Source organism: Heptranchias perlo, chromosome 7, assembly GCF_035084215.1.
Source record: "Heptranchias perlo isolate sHepPer1 chromosome 7, sHepPer1.hap1, whole genome shotgun sequence".
Lineage (NCBI taxonomy): Eukaryota > Metazoa > Chordata > Chondrichthyes > Hexanchiformes > Hexanchidae > Heptranchias > Heptranchias perlo.
In genome coordinates this window covers 50,468,775-50,491,723 of record NC_090331.1, presented here as the reverse complement: position 1 = coordinate 50,491,723, position 22,949 = coordinate 50,468,775, and the positions used below count along the sequence as shown (strand labels likewise).

Below are 22,949 nucleotides of genomic sequence, written 5' to 3'. Positions count from 1 at the left end.
TTATTTCCAGCCAAGAACTTTGTTGTTCCGTGTACTCCAGTGAATTTCAGTTAGCGACTGAAGTGCAGGGCCAAAACCATATTTAGAATTATCAACATGGTGGTGAATTTTCCTTTACTAATGTGTATTTTGAGTACAGCACCAGAATCTGCTTAAGCTCCATGACTAAGCAGGATTCTGCTGCCATTTTCCCTGCCAGCTCTCCACCCCCCCCCCCCCCAAAAAAGTATACTAGGTTCCCCATTATGGAAGTGTTTACCTTAGATGTTAAACAACTATTAAGGATTTAACCTCCCATGTAACTGTTTTGATGTTTCTTGTGTTGGCTTTAGCCATTGTTTCACATGGTCATTGCACTCGTGCCTCCATGTACACTTGTTGGTAGTTGACATTTCCACACTGCACTTTGACTTTAATGTCTCAAAGTTTCTTTCAACTCTGATAATCCCTGTGGGATCAGCTGAATTGGCAGGGAGGGATTTGAAAGGAAGTGCTGCCTTCTGGTATTTGCATCTTTACTTCCAGGTAAAACTCTTGATTTTAATGCTCATGTAGCACTGTATCGGAGCACGAAGCTCATTAAAACCCTGCAAAGTTGAGGAAGAGCAAGCATAGCAATAATCTCCCAAATAAAATCACAATAAACCACAGACTCCAATGGATATGTGTACAAATTGTGAAGTATATGCTGGTTTATTGAGTGTGTATGTTTAACTGCATGCACCATTCAAACGTTAGTTAGACTAAGTGATTTGTTTTAGGTTTTCAGTCAATACTAAACTTCAAGAATGCTCAACTGCCTCATCCTAATTTAACATAATTTAGTTAAATCCCTTTTAAGAGAATGAATTTCTTTGCAATGTGAGAATTTGTACCTTGTAGCCATTAGCAATATTGTGTGTCTAGAGTTTTGGTTATAAGAAGTTTGTGTATAGATATTCAGAAACTGGTAAAACAGATCCAAGAGAGATTCAGTTTACTTAAAAACTAAAATGGCTGCTCAGATATGCTTTTCCTAACTTGGACTTTGATCTGTGTATAAATTTATTCTGGGTTAGTTCCGCAATTTTACTTGGACTTAAGGCTATTCCATGCTATAGAAATCCATAAGCTTTAGCTTACATATGCTCTGCAAGACACTTGATATTTCAAAAGATGATTGGGCAGATTTTCCTGCTCCGAGGGCTATTGAATCACCTACATGCAATGCAAACATAAAATTTGGGCTGGGAAGAGTGCAAACATGGATAGAAAATCATGTGGACTCCCTTACAGCCGCGTACTTCTCCCCGCTCAACTTTCCTGTATTTGCCGTGCTTGGGAACAGGAGAATCTGTCCTGATAATTTTACAGATATCAAAAAGGGAGACCTGAAAGAGTTTATTGGGAGACCAGATTACTTTGCGTTAAAGCCCTAGATGCATGTACTGTACATTTCTCCTTGTGCTGTGCAGTATTTTCTCAATTTCCTTGCTGCTGTAAATTAATTGTAAATAAATTTAATTAGTTCCTTTTAGCTTGCATGAAACTGGATTAGCAACTGGATATTTTCCTACTTTTGAACGGCTGAATCCTGTGAGAATCCTACATAAATTACAGCAAACAACTTAATCATAATCAGACTTATTTGGCTAAGTCTGGGCTAAGTCACTTTCTGCTCTTGCCAGAAGTAAAAAATTTCAAATTGTAAGGAACGTGGTTGGTTCATGGAAACCGTCGTCATGCATTTTGAGTGAGAAAATGGTGTTTCATAAGCCCAAATAGTAACTGTAAACAGTTGGTTTTTCAGGAAATTCAGCCTACTTGAGAGTTGAATATTTGTTCATTGCTGTTTAGTTATTTGCAAGACTGGTTGAAAATAAAATGTTTATAACCATGTGATGTGCTCTGTTAAATTAGTTCATACAAAGCTTCATAGTGTGGACAGAAAAGTCTCACATGTGGACTGTTCACCTTAATGAAGGTGAAGACATACAGAATTTAATTCATTGACCCTTTTTTAAACCCAAGTTGGTTAAAACACTGATAAATTACTTAGTGCCCTTTATTAATACAATATGTTAACAAAGGTCACGTTCAAGGTAATCCTGATTTTGAGCTTCATGTTGATAATTGGAAATGAGATGTCAAGGGTTTTCTGTCCCTGGCAGCTATCCCTGTCTTGGTTCTGTTCATTTCTAATCATTCACGGCACTGATTTAAACTGAAAGATGTCAACAGTAGTTTGGTGCCCAGTATTAATATATTCTTAAGCCATCTGATTCTCTAAAGTGCAAGAGTAAGGTAGCGAGGTTAACTTGTACCTAGCTAGATTTTTGTTACAGGCTTTGCTTCCTGTTTGCATGTTTTGGCTCATTTTCCATACTAAAAAGTGATTAAAATAGCTGATCAGTATGAAATTGTGTTGAACTCAAGTCTTAGATTTCATAGTTGCCATAACATTAGTAAACAGTGCATAGATCCGTTAAGGATTTGTTTCTGTAGTTCCATGCAAAATGAGGTTTATTTCTTTACAAATTCTGACTGACTTCTTTGGGTCAAAGTAATTGAAATGCAATTAAGTAGCATAGAATCATAGAAGTTACAACATGGAAACAGGCCCTTCGGCCCAACACGTCCATGTCGCCCAGTTTATACCACCAAGCTAGTCCCAATTGCCTGCACTTGGCCCATATCCCTCTATACCCATCTTACCCATGTAACTGTCCAAATGCTTTTTAAATCTTATTGTGTATTTGTGTATTTAAAAAATTGGTATTGTTGTCATAGCTCCATCGAAGTATATTATTGTATACAACTTATTTTTCCTTTATTATTTTCTGCCATTTTTCTATGCTTCCTTCATTCTCTTCTGATTGGGGGATGAAGTTTGACACTTGGAGATGTTATTATTAACACTGGTTGCTTTATAATACCGCACCAATGGCTGCCAATCACATATGAGCTGAGACACTGAATGTCAGTGTCATTAAACCACAGGGACCATTACAGTAGAGTCCAATTTTGTCCGGAGAGGCAAGCCATGGCTCTTGTGACTTGAGAGCCTCTGTTTTGAAGACTAGAAGCAGGCTCGTGACAAGAATATGTGCAATAATGTGACTGTTTAGCAGTTTCCTTGAACAAAGACTAAGGGGAATCTGGGATTGACAGCATTCATCCACCTAGGGGTGGGGCATTTGATTGGGATGAAGTATGATTACTGAACAACTTTTGAGTGCTTTTTTGGTTTTAACAGGGAGGTTATAAATGGTGGCTTCGATGCTTCCGCCTCTGATTAATGGATAGACTAGATCTTTCTCTTAGAGAATGCAGCTGCACACTGCAACACCTTTAGAACTGTACTTTTGTGGCTAGAGCATCATACAGAACATTATCTTTTTGCTGTATATTGGCCTCCTTGACAAGTGTTTTCTTTGTTTTTAAAAATTCATCTTTTAAATGGATAAATGCTGTACCACTGATGGTGGAGCAGAGAAGAGTACAACCTAGAGAAGTTTACATTTTTTTTAAGCAACTACGTAATTCTCTTTTGAATTAACCTGTGGACTCTGCTTCAACAATGGTTTGGGGCAGAGAATTCCAAAATCTAACCACTTACTATAAAGATTTTTTTTTAAGCTTCCCTTTAATTCTTTTTATGATCATCATAAATTTGTGCCCTCTTGTTACTGCCTTGGCGACCAGTGGAAACATTTATTGTTTATCTTCTCATATCCAGTCATAATTTTGGAGACCTCTATCAGGTCACCTTTAACGTTCTTAGCTCTAGCAAACATTTCAAACTGAATTGCTCAAAGCAACTAAATGTTTCTAGTTTTTACCTATTCATTTATTTGCACTCCAAACTTGCACACAAATGGGAAAGCTTAATATTTGAACAATGTCTGGAAAGGAACCAAGGATAAATAGGGGCCATTCCTAAGTGAAAACATTATTTGAAATCTTATTTTTAATGGAAAAATATGGTTACGAGGGGAACAAATTCGATTACGTATTTTAATGAATAATCTAGAAGAAAGTTAAACATATTCATTGCAGTTGTATTCTAAAACTTTCTGTTCTGACTAATAGTATAATCAGATAATTTGTTGACTTGTGGCATGTTATTTTTGAGTCGAGCCCTAGTGCATGTTTACATAAGAACATAAGAAATAGGAGCAGGAGTAGGCCAATCGGCCCCTCGAGCCTGCTCCGCCATTCAATAAGATCATGGCTGATCTGATCCTAACCTCAAATTTAAATTCATGTCCAATTTCCTGCCCGCTCCCCGTAACCCCTAATTCCCTTCACTTCTAGGAAACTGTCTATTTCTGTTTTAAATTTATTTAATGATGTAGCTTCCACAGCTTCCTGGGGCAGCAAATTCCACAGACCTACTACCCTCTGAGTGAAGAAGTTTCTCCACATCTCAGTTTTGAAAGAGCAGCCCCTTATTCTAAGATTATGCCCCCTAGTTCTAGTTTCACCCATCCTTGGGAACATCCTTACCGCATCCACCCGATCAAGCCCCTTCACAATCTTATATGTTTCAATAAGATCGCCTCTCATTCTTCTGAACTCCAATGAGTAGAGTCCCAATCTACTCAACCTCTCCTCATATGTCCACCCCCTCATCCCCGGGATTAACCGAGTGAACCTTCTTTGTACTGCCTCGAGAGCAAGTATGTCTTTTCTTAAGTATGGACACCAAAACTGTATGCAGTATTCCAGGTGCGGTCTCACCAATACCTTATATAACTGCAGCAATACCTCCCTGTTTTTATATTCTATCCCCCGAGCAATAAAAGCCAACATTCCGTTGGCCTTCTTGATCACCTGCTGGACCTGCATACTAACTTTTTGATTTTCTTGCACTAGGACCCCCAGATCCCTTTGTACTGCAGTACTTTCCAGTTTCTCGCCATTAAGATAATAACTTGCTCCCTGATTTTTCCTGCCAAAGTGCATAACCTCACATTTTCCAATATTGTATTGTATTACAACAATAAAGTATTAGTGGAGCTTTTCTTTACAAGCCAGGAAGTGGAAAAGTAGATATTTTTCTTCTGACATATGTTGCAAGGCAGCTTAGAAAATTCTAAATATTTTAATCTGCAGTCATTCTTTCCCAGGTTCACCTTGCATGTTTTCAATCTGGGATATAAAAGAGGCAAGCTTCTATCTCTCAGATCTGCCTTAGCTGAAAATGGGGTAGGGAGAGGGGTGAATGTATATGGAGTTTCATTGCATTTCAGTTAATGTTTCTCTTTATAAATGCGCATATTTTAAACCTTTATTTGTGTAAATGTGTCTACTTGAGTGGACTCTAATTACAGAGGCTATTCTTTCAGAATCACCTGATAGTGATGTTGCCATGGATATAGGATCATCAGAACAGCAGGATTCAGAAACTGTGTATGACTGTGTAATTTGTGGACAAAGTGGCCCATCAACACAGGAAAGACCAACTGGATTAGTGATTCTGTTGCAGGCTTCATCAGGTAACCAATTTCACAAGTTGTAAATTTTATTTTGCACTACTTGATATCAACGATACATTTATATAAACTAAATTTGACGATTATTTTATAGAAGTATGACATTGCTTATTGTTGTACTCCCAAGAGGTAAATTGCTGTTACATGTAGCTTGTTAAACTGGGATGACACATGATTCCAAAAGAAAATCCAGCTGCGTTGCACAGAATGCTTTCTTCCCTGAAGCTGGCTTCTGTTTAATACTCCCAAGGCATTGAATATAAAGGTCAGAGAACTAACATAATGATTCTGAGTGGTATGCCAAAACTAATTTCTGTAGTCCTGAAAGGTTTTTCATAAAGGATATTTAATTAGGATTGCTCAATGTTAATACTATTATTTTAAATAATGCCCATGCCTACAACTTATACACTGCTCTATAAAATTGAGAACTAATTCTGAAATGATATATTGCCCAATTGTTTCTCTCCCATCTAGGAAAAATGACCTCCTTTCGTTGCTCTCACCCTTTTACTTTTAAAGTCCGGCTGTGCTAGCCTCCGCTGTGGAAAGCGGAGAACCAGTTACTATATTAATGGAAATGTGGGTGTTGGGGAACTGGCTACCTGTGTTTAATTCACTGAAATTAGCTTCCTTAATCTGATGGCAATTTGTAGACCCACATTTTTGTGGGGACATTTGCACTATGGAGTGCAACCGCCAGAGAGAGACCCACTCAGCACCTCTCACCCATGCTCCTATAATATGGACTGCACTTCAATGGTATAAAAATCCCTTTTAGATAGCCATAGATTGGTTTTCTTATCTAGTCTTAAAGTTGATATAGATATACTCCTGGAAAACTGGAACAGAGTAATTGGAGAATTATTGGTATATATGTTATCGTTGAATGGTTTCAGCTGAAATTATTTGTTGTATTGTTTATTTTAAATTTTGTTAGAATTTATCAGCTACAATTTACTCTTTCTACTCCAACTTCAAGATTTCCCTCAGTACTCTCATTCTATCCAATATGTAGACTATGAGGAAGGGGGAATTATAAGACTATGTAGGGATTCAATCCGTTGGGTGCAACTATACAGAGGTGTGTGTGTGTGTGTGTGTGTGTGTGTTTTAGTAGTAGTTTTATATATAAGATCAAACAAAGTAGTTTTTTCCCCATATGTGAATGCAGTTGTTATTTGTTTTATCTTCACTGGTTTTTATGGTTTTTTTAATTAAATGAATGTTGCTCTTGCTAATTTCTCATGCATGATAGTTTGGAAGTTGCAATTCTGAGAGAAAGGATTGAATCATCATGTGCTTGTTACTGTATTTCTGGCATTTATACATGCCAGTACTGACTTGTGAATTCATAACAGTCCTTGGGCACCGTCGCAGAAGCACTGAACCAAAGAAACTGCCAACCAGTGATGAAGAGCAGATTTACCCTGAGGATACCTGTGGAACTGCACACGATATCAGGATCACTGATTTGCAGCAATACTTCAAAGATGTAAGTGTTATATTTGTTGGAATAAAAAAAAGTATATATAAAATACATCAAATTTTCTATTTTTGTAAGTTAAATTTGAACACAAAATGATAGTTGCTTTCAGTTAGAATTGCAATGTGAATGACACAATGGCCAAAATTACATTGTTTGAATTAAAACTCCACAAGTCTGCAGGTCATTATCATACTAATGTGAAATCTTTTCAGATCAGGCCACAGTGAGCCAGTTAAGCCAAAGGGAAAAAAAAATCTTTATATTTCATTGCTCAAATATCTAGTGGCATATATTCAGAGATAATGAAATTGCTATTTGACACAAAAATGATGGACTGAAAGGATGGGAGTCCATAATGTGAAGTAAGTTGATCTAACTTGGGTACAGCATGAAGGTTGTGGGCCTTTTCTCACCCTCTCTGCTCTTCAAACATTTCATTATTGTTTTGCACTATGGTATTGGCGTAGGCCTGGCAGCAAGACATTAATGCTTCTCCTTCTCTTCTCTCCCCAACCCCATGCCAACTGTGACTTGTGGTATGAGAGAAAATAAATAGGGACTGGATGTTGCTTTGGGTCAGATTAACATTCTTTCACTTTTGTGACACAGGTGATAGGATGAAAGTCTCTTCTGTATGGCTATAATGGGCCTAAGCTCATTGTTTGTGAACTCAAGTTAACAGCAAAAAATTCTCTAATTTAGCACTAATTGGAAGTTTCACTCCAAGACATAACCAGAATGGTTGTTGAGCTAAATAAAAATGGTACATTGATGCAGTAGGAAGTGTACTTTGAGGGTGGGGTGGAGACACTTTGTTAGAGCAGAGAAGAGTTCTATATCTAACTGGTGATAAATCTCTTTTTTTCCTTTTTTTCATCTTGATTACAAACTCTACCACTCCCATCCAAAAAACAGCAGTTAAACTTTGCCAAAAGTCCATACAGTTTAGTGGAGCTTAAGGAACAATCGAAGGATTTCTACTGTGTATTCATCCAAATATCCATCGGAGCATTTCCTGTAGTGAAAATTAGTTTTTAAAAAATTACAAGCTGTCTTTGGATTGAGTACTGATGAAAAATGAAAGTGCAAAGTAAATGTTAGGGAACTTGGGGAAATAAATAGTGATGTCTTGAGGAGTGTACATATTACAGAGAGGGAGGTGCTGGAAGTCTTAACGCGCATCAAGGTAGATAAATCTCCGGGACCTGATGAAATGTATCCCAGGACGTTATGGGAGGTTAGGGAGGAAATTGCGGGTCCCCTAGCAGAGATATTTAAATCATCGACAGCTACAGATGAGGTGCCTGAAGATTGGAGGGTAGCAAATGTTGTGCCTTTGTTTAAGAAGGGCGGCAGGGAAAAGCCTGGGAACTACAGACCGGTGAGCCTGACGTCTGTAGTGGGTAAGTTGTTAGAGGGTATTCTGAGAGACAGGAACTACAGGCATTTGGAGAGGCAGGGACTGATTAGGAACAGTCAGCATGGTTTTGTGAGAGGAAAATCATGTCTCACGAATTTGATTGAGTTTTTTGAAGAGGTAACCAAGAAGATAGATGAGGGCTGTGCAGTAGACATGGTCTACATGGACTTCAGCAAAGCCTTTGACAAGGTACCGCATGGTAGGTTGTTACATAAGGTTAAATCTCACGGGATCCAAGGTGAGGTAGCCAATTGGATACAAAATTGGATTGACGACAGAAGACAGAGGGTGGTTGTAGAGGGTTGTTTTTCAAACTGGAGGCCTGTGACCAGCGGTGTGCCTCAGGGATCGGTACTGGGTCTGCTGTTATTTGTTATTTATATTAATGATTTGGATGAGAATCTAGGAGGCATGGTTAGTAAGTTTGCAGATGACACCAAGATTGGTGGCATTGTGGACAGTGAAGAAGGTTATCTAGGATTGCAACGGGATCTTGATAAATTGGGCCAGTGGGCCGATGAATGGCAGATGGAGTTTAATTTAGATAAATGTGAGGTGATGCATTTTGGTAGATCGAATCGGGCCAGGACCTACTCCGTTAATGGTAGGGCGTTAGGGAGAGTTATAGAACAAAGAGATCTAGGAGTACAGGTTCATAGATCCTTGAAAGTGGAGTCACAGGTGGATAGGGTGGTGAAGAAGGCATTCAGCATGCTTGGTTTCATTGGTCAGAACATTGAATACAGGAGTTGGGATGTCTTGTTGAAGTTGTACAAGACATTAGTAAGGCCACACTTGGAATACTGTGTACAGTTCTGGTCACCCTATTATAGAAAGGATATTATTAAACTAGAAAGAGTGCAGAAAAGATTTACTAGGATGCTACCGGGACTTGATGGTTTGACTTATAGGGAGAGGTTGGATAGACTGAGACTTTTTTCCCTGGAGAGTAGGAGGTTTCGGGGTGATCTTATAGAAGTCTATAAAATAATGAGGGGCATAGATAAGGTAGATAGTCAAAATCTTTTCCCAAAGGTAGGGGAGTCTATAACGAGGGGGCATAGATTTAAGGTGAGAGGGGAGAGATACGAAAGCGTCCAGAGGGGCAGTTTTTCACTCAAAGCGTGGTGAGTGTCTGGAACAAGCTGCCAGAGGCAGTAGTAGAGGCGGGTACAATTTTGTCTTTTAAAAAGCATTTGGACAGTTACATGGGTAAGATGGGTATAGAGGGATATGGGCCAAGTGCAGGCAATTGGGACTAGCTTAGTGGTATAAACTGGGCGACATGGACATGTTGGGCTGAAGGGCCTGTTTCCATGTTGTAAACTTCTATGATTCTATATCTACAAATGTCTGAAACACTGATCAAGCAAACACAACTAATAGACCACCTTCCAAATAAAAACACAAATGGGCATAAAATGTTTGGATTTCATTACGCTATTACAAATGGCCATTCCATGACCGTGCTTCCCAAAAGAATGTGTATATATTTGTGAACAGTTGAATCAGTGCAATCATGACTAAAGTATTCTAATTAATCGACATTCTATAGTTCGTGGATTTTTTAAAAAATGTTTTGTCATAGCAGATGCACAGAATGATCAGCAGATGGCAGCATTGTAATAAAGTGGTAACCTTGTGTTTTTATGTTCTTAATGTTTTTTTTTAATATGGCTGCCTCTATCTACAAAGCTGTGTTGCAAATTCTTTATTCTCACTGACAGGAAATGGGAGGACAATACTCACCCAACCCTTTGTCTGGATTGTGAAATCTGATCAAGTCTGCCACGTGGAATTTGATCCAGATATTGTCAGGCACGCTGCCGAGTTCAGGGAACGCGCAGCGCCGACGCTGCCGAGTTCAGGGAACGCGCAGCGCCGACGCTGCCGAGTTCAGGGAACGCGCAGCGCCGACGCTGCCGAGTTCAGGGAACGCGCAGCGCCGACGCTGCCGAGTTCAGGGAACGCGCAGCGCCGACGCTGCCGAGTTCAGGGAACGCGCAGCGCCGACGCTGCCGAGTTCAGGGAACGCGCAGCGCCGACGCTGCCGAGTTCAGGGAACGCGCAGCGCCGACGCTGCCGAGTTCAGGGAACGCGCAGCGCCGACGCTGCCGAGTTCAGGGAACGCGCAGCGCCGACGCTGCCGAGTTCAGGGAACGCGCAGCGCCGACGCTGCCGAGTTCAGGGAACGCGCAGCGCCGACGCTGCCGAGTTCAGGGAACGCGCAGCGCCGACGCTGCCGAGTTCAGGGAACGCGCAGCGCCGACGCTGCCGAGTTCAGGGAACGCGCAGCGCCGACGCTGCCGAGTTCAGGGAACGCGCAGCGCCGACGCTGCCGAGTTCAGGGAGAAAGAGGTGAGGCCACGGAGCGATTTCAACATGAGAATTTTAAAATTAAATTGTTGATGGACCGGGAGCCAATATAGGTCAGCAAGCATAGCGGTGATGGGTGACTGAGACTTGCTGCGAGTTAGGATATGTGCAGCAGAGTTTTGGATGATCTCAGGTATATTGAGGGTTGAATATGGGTGGCCGGCCAGGAGTGCATTGGAATAGTCGAGTTTGGAGGTAACAAAGGCATGGATGAAGCTTTCAGTAGCAGATGGGCTGAGATGGGCAATGATATGGAGGTGGAAGTAGGTGGTCTTTGTGATGGAGAGGATATAGGGTCGGAAGCTCAGATCAAGGTCAGATAATATACTAAGGTTGAGAAAAGTCTGTCAGCCTGAGACAGTGGCCGGGGGTGGGGGTTGGGTGGAACCAGTAGCGAGGAATGGAGTTTGTGGCAGTGACCGAAGACAATGTCATTGGACTTTCCAATGTTTAATTGGAGGAATTTGCAATTCATCTAAGACTGGATGGTGGACAGGCAGTCTGATAACACAGAGGTGTTGGTGGTGAGGTAGAGTTGGGTGTTGTCAGTAGCATGTGGAAACTGACGTCATGTCTTCGGATGATGTCGCCAAGGGGCAGCATGTAGTTGAAAAATAGGGTAGAGCCAAGGATAGATCCATGGGGATTCCAGAGGTAAATGTGCGAGGGCAGGAAAAGAACCCATTGCAGGAGAATCTCTGGCTACCACTGGATAGATAATAGTGGAACAAAGCAAGGACATTCCCACTCAACTGGACAATGGAGGAGAGGCGTTGAAGAAAGATGGTGTGGTTAATCATGTTCCTAGCGGAAAGTATAAATAGGTCGGTCACAAGGACTTTACATTAGTAAATGGGGGGGGGGGGGGCTTAAGTGGAAGAGGTAGTATAAATAATAAGTCTAAAACAAACAAAAAGGAAGAACGTAGAGTGATAGGCTAGAAATTATGTTTTAGGAGCTACAGGAAAAGGGAAAACTAAAAAATGTAAAGTAATTAATTTAGGAGAGAGGAATAAGAAATGTGTGAGAACAACAACATTAGAGCAGAAGGACAGGTTCGGGTGTGTGGCCCAAATAAACGTTATTTATACAAACACACAGAGTATAAGGAACAAATTGAATGAATTGTAGGCACAAATTCAACTTAAAAGGTACAACATGGTAGCCATTACTGAGACATGGCTGCAAGACGATCAGGACTCGGAACTGAATATACCAGGTTATAAGGTCTACGTGAAGGATAGGGAAACTGGTGGAGGGGGAGGAGTCGCCTTAGTGATTAAGGATGAAATTGCTTCAATGATTAAATAGAGGATATAACAACAGGCAGTGGAGACTTTATGGATAGAATTAAAGAAATAGAAAAGGATTTAAGACTATAGTGGGAGTTGTGTATAGGCCCCCTGGTAGCAGCTGTGGAGTCTCAGAATGTAGAAATGCAGAAATTAGACAAGCATGTAGCAAAGGCAGAGTGGTTTTAATGGGGGATTTTAACTTTCATTTAGATTGGGATATGCAGACGAGCTCATGTCAAGGGTAGCAAATTTCTTGTGTGTTGAGGACAGCTTTCTGCAACACTATGTTCCAGAACCAACAAGGGGGCAGGCCACCTGAGATTGAGTAATGAGCCCGATTTAGTTAACGGTGCTTGACCATTTATCTAATAGCGATTATAATACGATCGAGTTCAACGTTGTGTTTGAAAGGGAGAAACTCATATCAGCTACTAAGATTCTAAATTTTAGGTAAGACCGACTTCAACGGGATGAGACAGAGACTGTCCACAGTAAATTGGCCAAACCTGTTAATAGGTAAAACGACAGAAGATCAGTGGGAGGTGTTCAAAAAAGAATTTAATGTGATACAGAACCAGTTTATAGCCCTAAGGAGCAAAAGCTGCACTCGCCAAAAAAAAACTGACGACGAGGTAAGGGACAACATAAAACTAAAAGAAAAAGCATACAAAAATGCAAAAAATAGCACAGATCCTGCTGACTGGGAGCAATACAAAGAAACAGCAAAGGGTGACCAGCAAAAGAGTTACAAAAAGGGAATGTGAAAAGAAACTTGCAAGGGATATTAAAATTAACACAAAGTTTTTTAGTTATATTGGGAAAAAGAGGGTGGTCAAGAGCAATGTGGGCCCCTTAAAAACTGACAATGGTGATATTACAAATGAAAACAAGGAAATGGCGGACATGTTAAATAATTACTTTGCGTCAGTATTTACAGTAGAGGAAGAGAATAGCATGCCAGATGCCCCAAGGAAACTAATTTTGAATCAGAGACGGGGACTTACCATAATTAACGTAAGCAAATTAACAGTAATGAAGAAAATAATGGCACAAATTGGCAGGATGTGACTAGTGGTGTCCCACAGGGATCTGTGTTGGGGCCTCGACTATTCACTATTTATTAACAACGTAGAGAGCCACACATCCAAGCTTGCAGCTGACACAAAGATAGGCAGCATTGTAAGCAGTGTAGATGGAAGCAAAAAATTACAGAAAGATATTAATAGATTAAGTGAATAAGAACATAAGAAATAGGAGCAGGAGTAGGCCATATGGCCCCTTGAGCCTGCTCCGCCATTCAATCAGATCACGGCTGATCTTCAACCTCAACTCCACTTTCCTGCCCAATCCCCATATCCCTTGATTCCCCTGGAGTCCAAAAATCTATCTATCTCAGCCTTGAATCTACTCAAGGACTCAGCATCCACAGTCCTCTGGGGTAGAGAATTCCAAAAATTCACAACCCTGTGTGTGAAGAAATTCCTCCTCATCTCAGTCTTAAATGGCCGACCCCTTATCCTGTGACTATACACTCTAGTTCTAGACTCTCCAGCCAGGAGGAACAACCTCTCAGCATCTACCCTGTCAAGCCCCCTCAGAATCTTATGTGTTTCAATGAGATCACCTCTCGTTCGTCTAAACTCCAGAGAGTATCGGCCCATTCTACTCAATCTCTCCTCATAGGACAACCCCCTCATCCCAGGAATTAATCCAAAGAACCTTCGTTGCACCACCGCTAAAGTAAGTATATCCTTCCTTAGATAAGGAGACCAAAACTGTACACAGTACTCCAGGTGAGGTCTCACCAAAGCCCTGTACAATTGTAGCAAGACTTCCTTACATTTGTACTCCAACCCCCTTGCAATAAAGGCCAATATTCCAGTTGCTTTCCAAATTGCCTGCTGTACCTGCATGACAACTTTTTGTGCTTCATTTACCTGGACACCCAAGTCTCTCTGAACACCAACATTTAATAGTTTCTCACCATTTAAAAAAAATTCTGTTTTTCTATTCTTCCTACCAAAGTGAATAACCTCACATTTCCCCACATTATACTCCATCTGCCACCTTCTTGCCCACTCACTTAACCTGTCTATATCCCTTTGCAAACTCTTTGCGTTCTCCTCACTGCTTAGTTTCCCACCTAGCTTTGTATCATCAGCAAACTTGGATACATTACACTCGGCCTCTTCATCTAAGTCATTAATATAGATTGTAAATAGCTAAGGCCCAAGCACCAATCCTTGCGGTACCCCACTAGTGAAAGCCTGCCAACCTGAAAATGAGCCATTTATCTCTACTCTGTTTTCTGTCTGTTAACCAATCTTCTATCCATGCTGATATGTTGCCCCCAACCCCATGCGCCCTTGTGTAACAGCCTTTTATGTGGCACTGTATCGAATGCCTTTTAGAAATTCAAATATACTATACAAAAACACTGGTTTCCCTTTATCTACGCTGCTAGTTGCATCCTCAAAAAAACTCTAATAAATTTGTCAAACACTATTTCCCTTTCATAAAACCATGTTGACTCTGCCTTTTCATATTATGATGTTCGAAGTGCCCTGTTACCACTTCCTTAATAATGGATTCCAGCATTTTCCTGACAACTGATGTCAGGCTAACTGGCCTGTAATTCCCTGTGTTCTGTCTCCCTCCTTTCTTGAATAGCAGGGTAACATTTGCTACTTTCCAATCCGCTGGGACCGTTCTCAAATCTAGAGAATTTTGGAAGATCATAACCAATGCATCCACTATCTCTGCAGATACTTCTTTTAGAACCCTCAGATGTAGGTTATCAGGTCCAGGGGATTTATCTGCTTTTCTTCCCATTAGTTTCTCAAGTATTTTTTCTCTACTTCTCTACTTTAAGTTCCTTACTCTCATTAGCCCCTTGGTTCCCCACTATTTCTGGTATGCTTTTTGTGTCTTCTATTGTAAAGACAGATACAAAATATTTGTTTAACGCATCTGCCCTTTCCTGATTTCCCATTATTTCTCCTGTCTCAGCCTCTGGGGGACCAACGTTTACTTTTGCTACTCTCTTCCTTTTTACATACTTGTAGAAGCTCTTACAATCTGTTTTTATATTTCTTGTTCGTTTACTTTCATATTCTATTTTCTCTGATCAATTTTTTGGTCGTCTTATGCTGGTTTCTAAAACTTTCCCAATCTCCAGGCTTATTACTCTCTTTGGCAACATTTTAGTCCTCTTTTAATCTAATATTATCCTTAACTTCTTTGGTTAGCCATGGGTGGATCACCTTTTCTTGTGGAGTTTTTATTTCTCAATGGTATGTATATTTGTTGAGAATATTGAAATATTTCTTTAAATGTTTGCCATTGCTTTTCAACCGTCATACCCTTTAATTTCCCAATCTACATTTGTTAACTTGCCCCTCATACCTATGCATTTGGCTTTGTTTAAGTTTAAGACTGTAGTTTCTGACTTAAGTATGTCACTCTCAAACTCAATGTGAAATTTTATCATATGATCACTCTTCCACAGAGGATCCTTTACTGTGTGATTACTAATTAACCCTGTCTCATTACACAGTACAAGATCTAAAATAGCCTATGTTCCATGACATATTGCTCTAGAAAACCATCTCGAATGCATTCCATGAACTTGTCTTCCAAACTACCTTTGCCAATTCGATTTGCCCAGTCTATATGGAGATTAAAGTCCCCCATGATTACTGCATTACTGTTACAAACTTCTATTATTTCATGATTAACTCCATGTCCAACAGTATAGCTACAATTAGGGGCCTATAAACTACTCCCACCAGTGTTTTCTGCCCCTTGTTATTTCTTATTTCCACCCATACTGATTCTGCTTAATGATCTTCTGAGCCAAGATCCTTTCTCAGCACTGACCTTATGTCATCCTTTACTATTAGGGCTACACCCCCTCCTTTTCCATTCTGCCTGTTTTTTTTCTAAATGTCATGCACCCTGGAATATTTAGTTCCCAGTCTTGGTCAATTTGCAAACATGAGGGTGATCTTAAAACGGGGGTGGGGGGGTCAATTTGAGTTTGGGAAACCCATTAGTACGGGTTTCCTGGACGTCCTTACGGTTTTGACGTAAGGATGTCTTTTTTTTTGTCGGTTTCCCGACCGGCTGATTGACGGGAGACCAGCCAGGGAGAGGATGTCTTCAGGTAAGTCTGTAGGTAAGTCTTTGTTTGCATGGGATGGGGGTGGGTGGGGGCATAGGTGGGCACGGGGGCCACGTGTCATGGGGGATGGGATCGGGGGGAGGGAGGGGGCTGGGATCAGGGGGAGGGACAGGGCTGGGATTGGGGGTCTGCAATCGTTGAGGGGGAGGGGGATGGTCGAGGGATCGGAGGGGGAGAACCGGGATCAGGGGTCCGTGATGGTTTTGGGGGGGGGGTCTGCGATTGGGGGTCATTGCAGATAGGCTTTTCAGGCCTGGGGGAAGCACTCCTGCTCCTCCGGGCCCATAAGCTGTGCCTTTCTATGGCCCCTATCTGTTGGCATCGGGCCTTTCACGAGGTGTAAAACCGAAGGCCCGGGTTGAAATCGGGAATTAGTGAAAAATGGAGGCCTGAAGCCTCCTTGAACGGTTTTAAGGCCCGACCCGCCTCCTAGGAGTGGGTTGGTTGCCTGTCGCCGTGAAAAGCAAAAATGGGCGGGTCCGAAATCGTGGCAATTTTCAATGCCCCCAACCCACCCGGTTTTTACTCTTAAAATCGAGCCCCATGTCTCTAATGGCTATTAGATCAAACCCATTTATCTCTATTTGTGCAACTAATTCACCTATCTTGTTACGAATGGTTTGTGCATTCAGATAAAGAGCCTTTAATTTTCACTTTTTACCATTTTTTTCCTGCTTTGAGCTCGTTCTCCATTATTGGTAAACTCTCTGTCCCTTCCTGCCACACTGCTTATCTTTACCCAAATCACTGCACTGCTCTTTTGCCTTGACTTTTCTCATCAGATTTCTAAATTTCCCCTCACCTGACCGACCGCCCCCCACCCACCATTTTTAGTTTAAAGCCCTAACTACAGCCCTAGTAATTCGATTCGCCAGGATAACGGGCAAATCTCTGGCAAATGGATTTCAATGTAGGCAAGTGTGAGATGATCCGCTTTGGACGTAAAAAGGATAGATCAGAGTACTTTCTAAATGGTGAAAAGCTAGAAACAATGGAGATCCAAAGAGACTTGGGGTCTATGTACATAGATCATTAAAATGTCATGGACAGGTACAGAAAATAATCAAAAAGGCTAATGGTATGCTGGCCTTTATATCTAGAGGACTAGAATACAAGGGGGTAGAAGTTATGCTACAGCTATACAAAGCCCTGGTTAGATCACACCTGGAGTACTGTGTTCAGTTCTGGGCACCGCACCTTAGGAAGGATATATTGGCCTTGGTGGGAGTGCAGTGTAGATTTACTAAAATTAGATCTGGACTCCCAGGGTTAAATTACGAGGAAAGATTACACAAACTAAGGTTGTATTCCCTAGAATGTAGAAGATTAAGGGGTATCTGTCCCTGTCTATGTTTCTCTCTCTCTCCCTGTCTGTTTCTCTGGATTTGATCAAAGTTTTCAAGATATTAAGGGGAACTGATAGGGTAGATAGAGAAACTATTTCCGCTGGTTGGGAAGTCTAGGAATAGGGGACATAGCCTAAAAATTAGAGCCAGGACTTTCAGGAGTGAAGTTAGGAAACACTTTTACACGCAAAGGGTGGTAGAAGTTTGGAACTCTCTTGCACAAATGGCAGCTGATGCTAGCTCAGTTGTTAATTTTAAATCTCGGATTGATAGTTTTAGGGCTAACAAAAATCTACTGAAATAAAGATGAGGTGGGATAGTGCACCATGGCGACAGTCACAGAGGATGTCGCTATTAATTAGGGCTGTAACCTGATCAGAGAGGTTCAAACATGGAGTTGTGGGAAAGACGGCAGACAGGTGTGGGGCCAACGGACAGCAGCATTGTCTTCTATTCTACAGCTGCGGATAACACACAGTGTCTTTTAGAATACAGGCGGTAGCTATTGGGAATTGCAGGCAATACGAACTGCACAGTACCTTCTCTTCACTCCTACAGCTGCTCTGCCAGTTAGGTTATGTGTATCTATGAATGCTGCTCATCCTCCTTCCATTGCTCCTTCTCTTTCCAAAAAAAAAGAGATCACAAGATAACTGTGGATGAGCAAGGCCATTTTGATCGCCTTGAATGAAGTGTTGATCCCTCTTTGTGTGAAGAATAATTTCTTGATATTCCTACATTTGAATCTATGTTGTTTTCTCCTATCCTAGCGATTCTTCTGGTGGCTTTTCTCTGCACTGGTCACAGCACATCAGTAGCTCCCTTGTGCCTCAGTGACCAGCACCGTAAATGTTGGGAGTCAAGATGTGGTCTGAGCAGCAGACTGTTCACAGCTTCCTCTGACACAAAGGCCTGGACTTTTCTTATGAAAACCACCCACTTCTGGGTGGTGGTCTGGCAAGTGAAGCGGGGCAGGGCACCTCAGCCAAAACTCCACCCCAGAGTTGGCCACCTCGATTTTTGCCATGATTTCCCTCCCATGACCCCTCTGTGGCCCTGATCATTTTGCACCCACTGAAATCAAATGAACAGATCGGGGGCAATTGCTAAACGGGCAGTAACTGTTGCCACTACAGAAGTGACTGCGGCTCTTAAACTGCCCTCCTAATGTCTGGATGGTGGCTACATTGATCTCCTGGACTGCCACAGGAATATAGGAGTAGGCCATTGAGCCCTTCGAGCCTGTTCCGCCATTCAATTTGATCATGGCTGATCTGTATCTTAACTCCATTAACCTGCCTAGGTTACATACACCTTAATACCCTTGTTTAACAAAAATCTATCAATCTTGGTGTTGAAATTTTCAAGTGACCTTGTCTCAACAGCTTTTTGGGGGTGAGTTTTCGAGATTTCCACTACCCTTTGTGTGAAGAATTGCTTTCTGATGTCGACCCTGAATGGCCTAGCTCTAATTTTAAGTTTATGCCCCTTTGTTCTGGACTCTTCCACCAGAGGAAATTGTTTCTCTCTGTCTACCCTATCAAATCCTTTAATCATCTTAAACACCTCAATTAGATCATCCCTTAATTTTCTATATTCAAGGGAATACAAGCCTGTGCAACCTGTCCTTAAAATTTAACCCTTTTAGCCCTGTTATCATTCTGGTGAATCTGTGCTGTACCCCCTCCAAGGCCAATATATCCTTCCTGAGGTGCGGTGCCCAGAACTGAACGCAGTACTCCAGATGGGGTCTAACCAGACCTCTGTACAGCTGTAATATAACTTCCACCCCTTGTATTCCAGCCCCCTTGAGATAAAGGCCAACATTTCATTAGGCTTTTTAATTATTTTTTGTATCTGTCTACTAGTTTTTTAGTGAGTTCAGTACTTGGACCCCTAAATCTCTCTGCTCATCCACAGTTCCTTGCTTCTCGCCATTTAGAAAATACTCTGATCTATCTTTCTTGGGTCCAAATTGGATGACCTCACATTTTCCCACATTAAACTCCATCTGCCACAGTTTTGCTCACTCACCTAATCTATCAATGTCCCTTTGCAACTTTCTGCTCCCATCTACACTATTTACTGTGCCACCTAACTTGGTGTTGTCAGCAAACTTAGATATGCGGCTCTCTATTCCTTCATCCAAGTCATTTATAAATATAGTGAAAAGCTGTGGCCCCAGTACAGATCCCTGGGGGACACCACTAATCATATCCTGCCAATTTGAATACATTCCCATTATCCTTACTCTCCGTCTCCTACCTCCCAACCAATTCTCTATCCAAGCCTCCAATTCCATGCGCTCTCATTTTTGTTAACAGTCTCTTATGTGGAACCTTGTCAAATGACTTCTGGAAATCCATAGAAATAGCATCCATAGACATTTCCTTATCTACCATGTTTGTTACCTCCTCAAAAAATTCGACTAGGTTCAATAGACATGACTTACCCCATTGCAAATCCTTGCTGGCTTTCTCTGATCAGTTCATGTTTGTCTAAGTGCTCAGTCACTCTGTCGCAAACAACAGATTCTAGTAACTACCCCACTACTGATGTTAGATTAATAGGCCTATCATTTCCTCGTTGATCTCTCTTACCCTTCTTAAATAATGGGGTCACCAGGGTCTTCCTCACTTCATATCTTGCCTCTTTCATTGCATTACAGATGTGGGTTCTGGACTCCTCCAATTGTCCCATCATCAGCATCATGAGAGAAGAGACTGTCCCCACTACCTGCATGTGAGACCAATGCTCCTGCATCATTGATTTTTTAACAGCCTAGTCCCCTGAGATCTTGGTCTTGGAATCCTCAGATGAGGCTTCTTGCTTATGTCAATTTTGGGGAGAGACAGATGTCTCCTCAAAGTTGCCTCCCAGCTTCCCCTGCTCACTGCTGCTCTGGGATCCACCCAGTAATATCTGCTCTGTGTCAGTAATGCCACTTCCCTGAATGGGTGTATCTGAGCTGTTGCTTGAGTAAACAAGATGTCATGACAGGATGGTTAGATCGTGCAGGAAAGGTCCTTTTGGAAGCACCAGGCTGCTCAGGTGCTTCTTTCTCTAAGCATTCAGCACCTTTGAGGGATACAAAGGACAACCAGCTGACTTGTGCAACATAAGATTGTGCTGCTCTTTAGTATCGCAGTGTTTACTGTGAGTCTCACAGAATTTTGGCCCTTGCTCACCCAGAGTTGGATGTAATCGTGAAGTGTCATGCTCCAAGATACTAAGAGAACTTAGTGAGGAGGCACAAAACTAGTTCTGTGGCCAGGCAGAGGAGCAACATTGTGGCTACTTCCCTGGTTTAGGGCTGACCAAACGGACAAACAGGTGAATTAAGTAGCTATGAGGACTGGCCAGTCTGGCAAGCCAGGCCCCACTCTATAGAGGGCTGCATGGCATCAATTTGTGCCAGTTGGTGTGAACCTGGAGTCACTATCCGCATGATCTGTAAAAACTCCCACGAAACTCCCGTCTGCTGGAGGAGTGAAGCCCCCACATTGAGCAGCCTCATACCTCGTTTTGACTCTGAAGAGCACTCCACGCCAGGCCAACACAGCAATTGACTTGTGGGCCCCTTCAAATATATGACTCCATGAACGGGCACTGCAAGATCATGTGGCTTGCTGTATCCTTTTCTCTGAGGCTGAATTTGACAGATCCACAGCACCAACTATTTTACATAATTTGAGCTGCAAGGTTGGCTTAGTGAGGCACATTTCATTCAACGAGAATGGTGATGTCACTGGAAGTGACATCACTAGCAGAGCCGTAGCTTTTTAGCATGCACTGAGAGTGTTGTCGTCGGGTGGCCGGGTGCACATGTAGAAGGATGATGGCACTGCTTGATCGAAAACCGCAAGTACCCCCACTGTCGCTAATCACTCTTGTCAAATTGAACACTCTGGGAGAGAGCTGTGGTGACTGATGGGGCATTGTGTGTGGGTCATGGTTTATTTTCAGGTGTATTGGGTAGAAAGTGGTTGGATGTCACCTTTTACATTACAAAGTGAACATTGACACTGTGTCCTAACTTTCGAATTTTGGGCAGTCCAATGATGTCAATTGCCGCGCATGCGCTGGGCTTTCCGAGAAATCAACTCGCTGATGTTCATGCTCAAAAGCGTGATCCAGGTCTAACCGGGGGATGGGAGGGGGTGGGTGTGGGGGGAGGAGAACGTGATTCTTCTTCCCATCTGGGCCACGGGCTCCCTTTTTCCCTCCTCCCCCTCCCCCCCCCCCCCCCCCCCCCCCACTTAGACCTGAATCACGTTCTTCCTCCCGCCTGCTCTGCTCCCTCCAGGCTCCGATGTCCCCCCGGCCTTCCCCCACACCTCCTCCAGGCTCCTGCCTCCCCCCCCCCCCCCCCCCCCCCCCCGCGCTTTCCCCGGGCTCTGCTCTGCTCCCTGGCATTCGGGCTCTGGGCCACGCCTTTAGTGAATCGGAGTCCCGTGCATGCGCATCATTGAAAGAGGAAGTTCTCATTCCCTGGCACTGGTCACAACTTTCTTTTTATATTTGTGATTTTAAATGTAAAATGTTTCACTGCAACTCGACTGGTAAATTCCATAAGTAAGCAGATCTGCCCAAAACAAAGTGCATCATATAAACTGGAAATGAAAGTTTTACAATTTCTTTGCTATACTATCTTCTGTCAATCTTCTTGTCCACAATGTGATATAATGTAGCATCCATTATCAGTATAACTTGTTTCCTTTGCTTCCAGATTTCATTATACTAAATTATTTTGCTGAAGTGTAAAATAAAACTTGATACATTAAGTTTTTGTGTACAATTTGTTTTCATTTAGAGTTCTTGCCTGCAGTCAGTCTCCATAGGTTGGGAAGGTGGTGTGTATGTTCAGACCTGTGGACATACTTTACATATTGACTGCCATAAATCTTACATGGAATCATTGCGGGTGAGTTAACAACTGAAATGTTTTCCTTAAAGCTCAATGAATTGTGTTTCTGTAATGTAAAAATGCTCCTCTTTAAAACTATGAAGAAATTTAGATTCCCAATAAAGTCATAATTTTGCCATTCACGTCAGATGAAACTTTTTGGTGAATGATATTTCTAGGATTATTTCGCATTGAAGTGTTTGGTGGGGCACCAGTGGAATTTAGTGTTTTAATGTCATTTTGAAAATAACAAAAGCCTCTGAGAAACTCGCTCTTCTAATACAACGATCATCATACAGTGGATGAAAGCACCGGTGAGGGACAATCCCTTTACGAAATCCAAGCCACACTGGGGATGTCTTGGCCAGATGTTTTTCTCTTGTCACAAGGGGCTTGTCTGAGCCATATCTTCATTCTTATCCCTCAGCAGCAACAGAAGTCCTTGCACACACAGGTT

The 22,949-nt window shown here is 42.0% G+C and overlaps 1 protein-coding gene across 4 annotated transcripts in view; it reads left to right on the top strand.

The window, feature by feature from the left end:
• Window positions 1-22,949, top strand: part of ubr3 (ubiquitin protein ligase E3 component n-recognin 3) — a 323,662-nt gene that overhangs the window by 143,880 nt on the left and 156,833 nt on the right. For all 4 annotated transcript variants that reach the window (XM_067987503.1, XM_067987502.1, XM_067987501.1 and 1 more), the window contains 3 exons: window positions 5,331-5,480; window positions 6,839-6,972; window positions 22,400-22,510. In XM_067987503.1, the coding sequence (XP_067843604.1) occupies window positions 5,331-5,480; window positions 6,839-6,972; window positions 22,400-22,510 (395 nt within the window). The remainder of the gene's footprint in view (window positions 1-5,330; window positions 5,481-6,838; window positions 6,973-22,399; window positions 22,511-22,949) is intronic.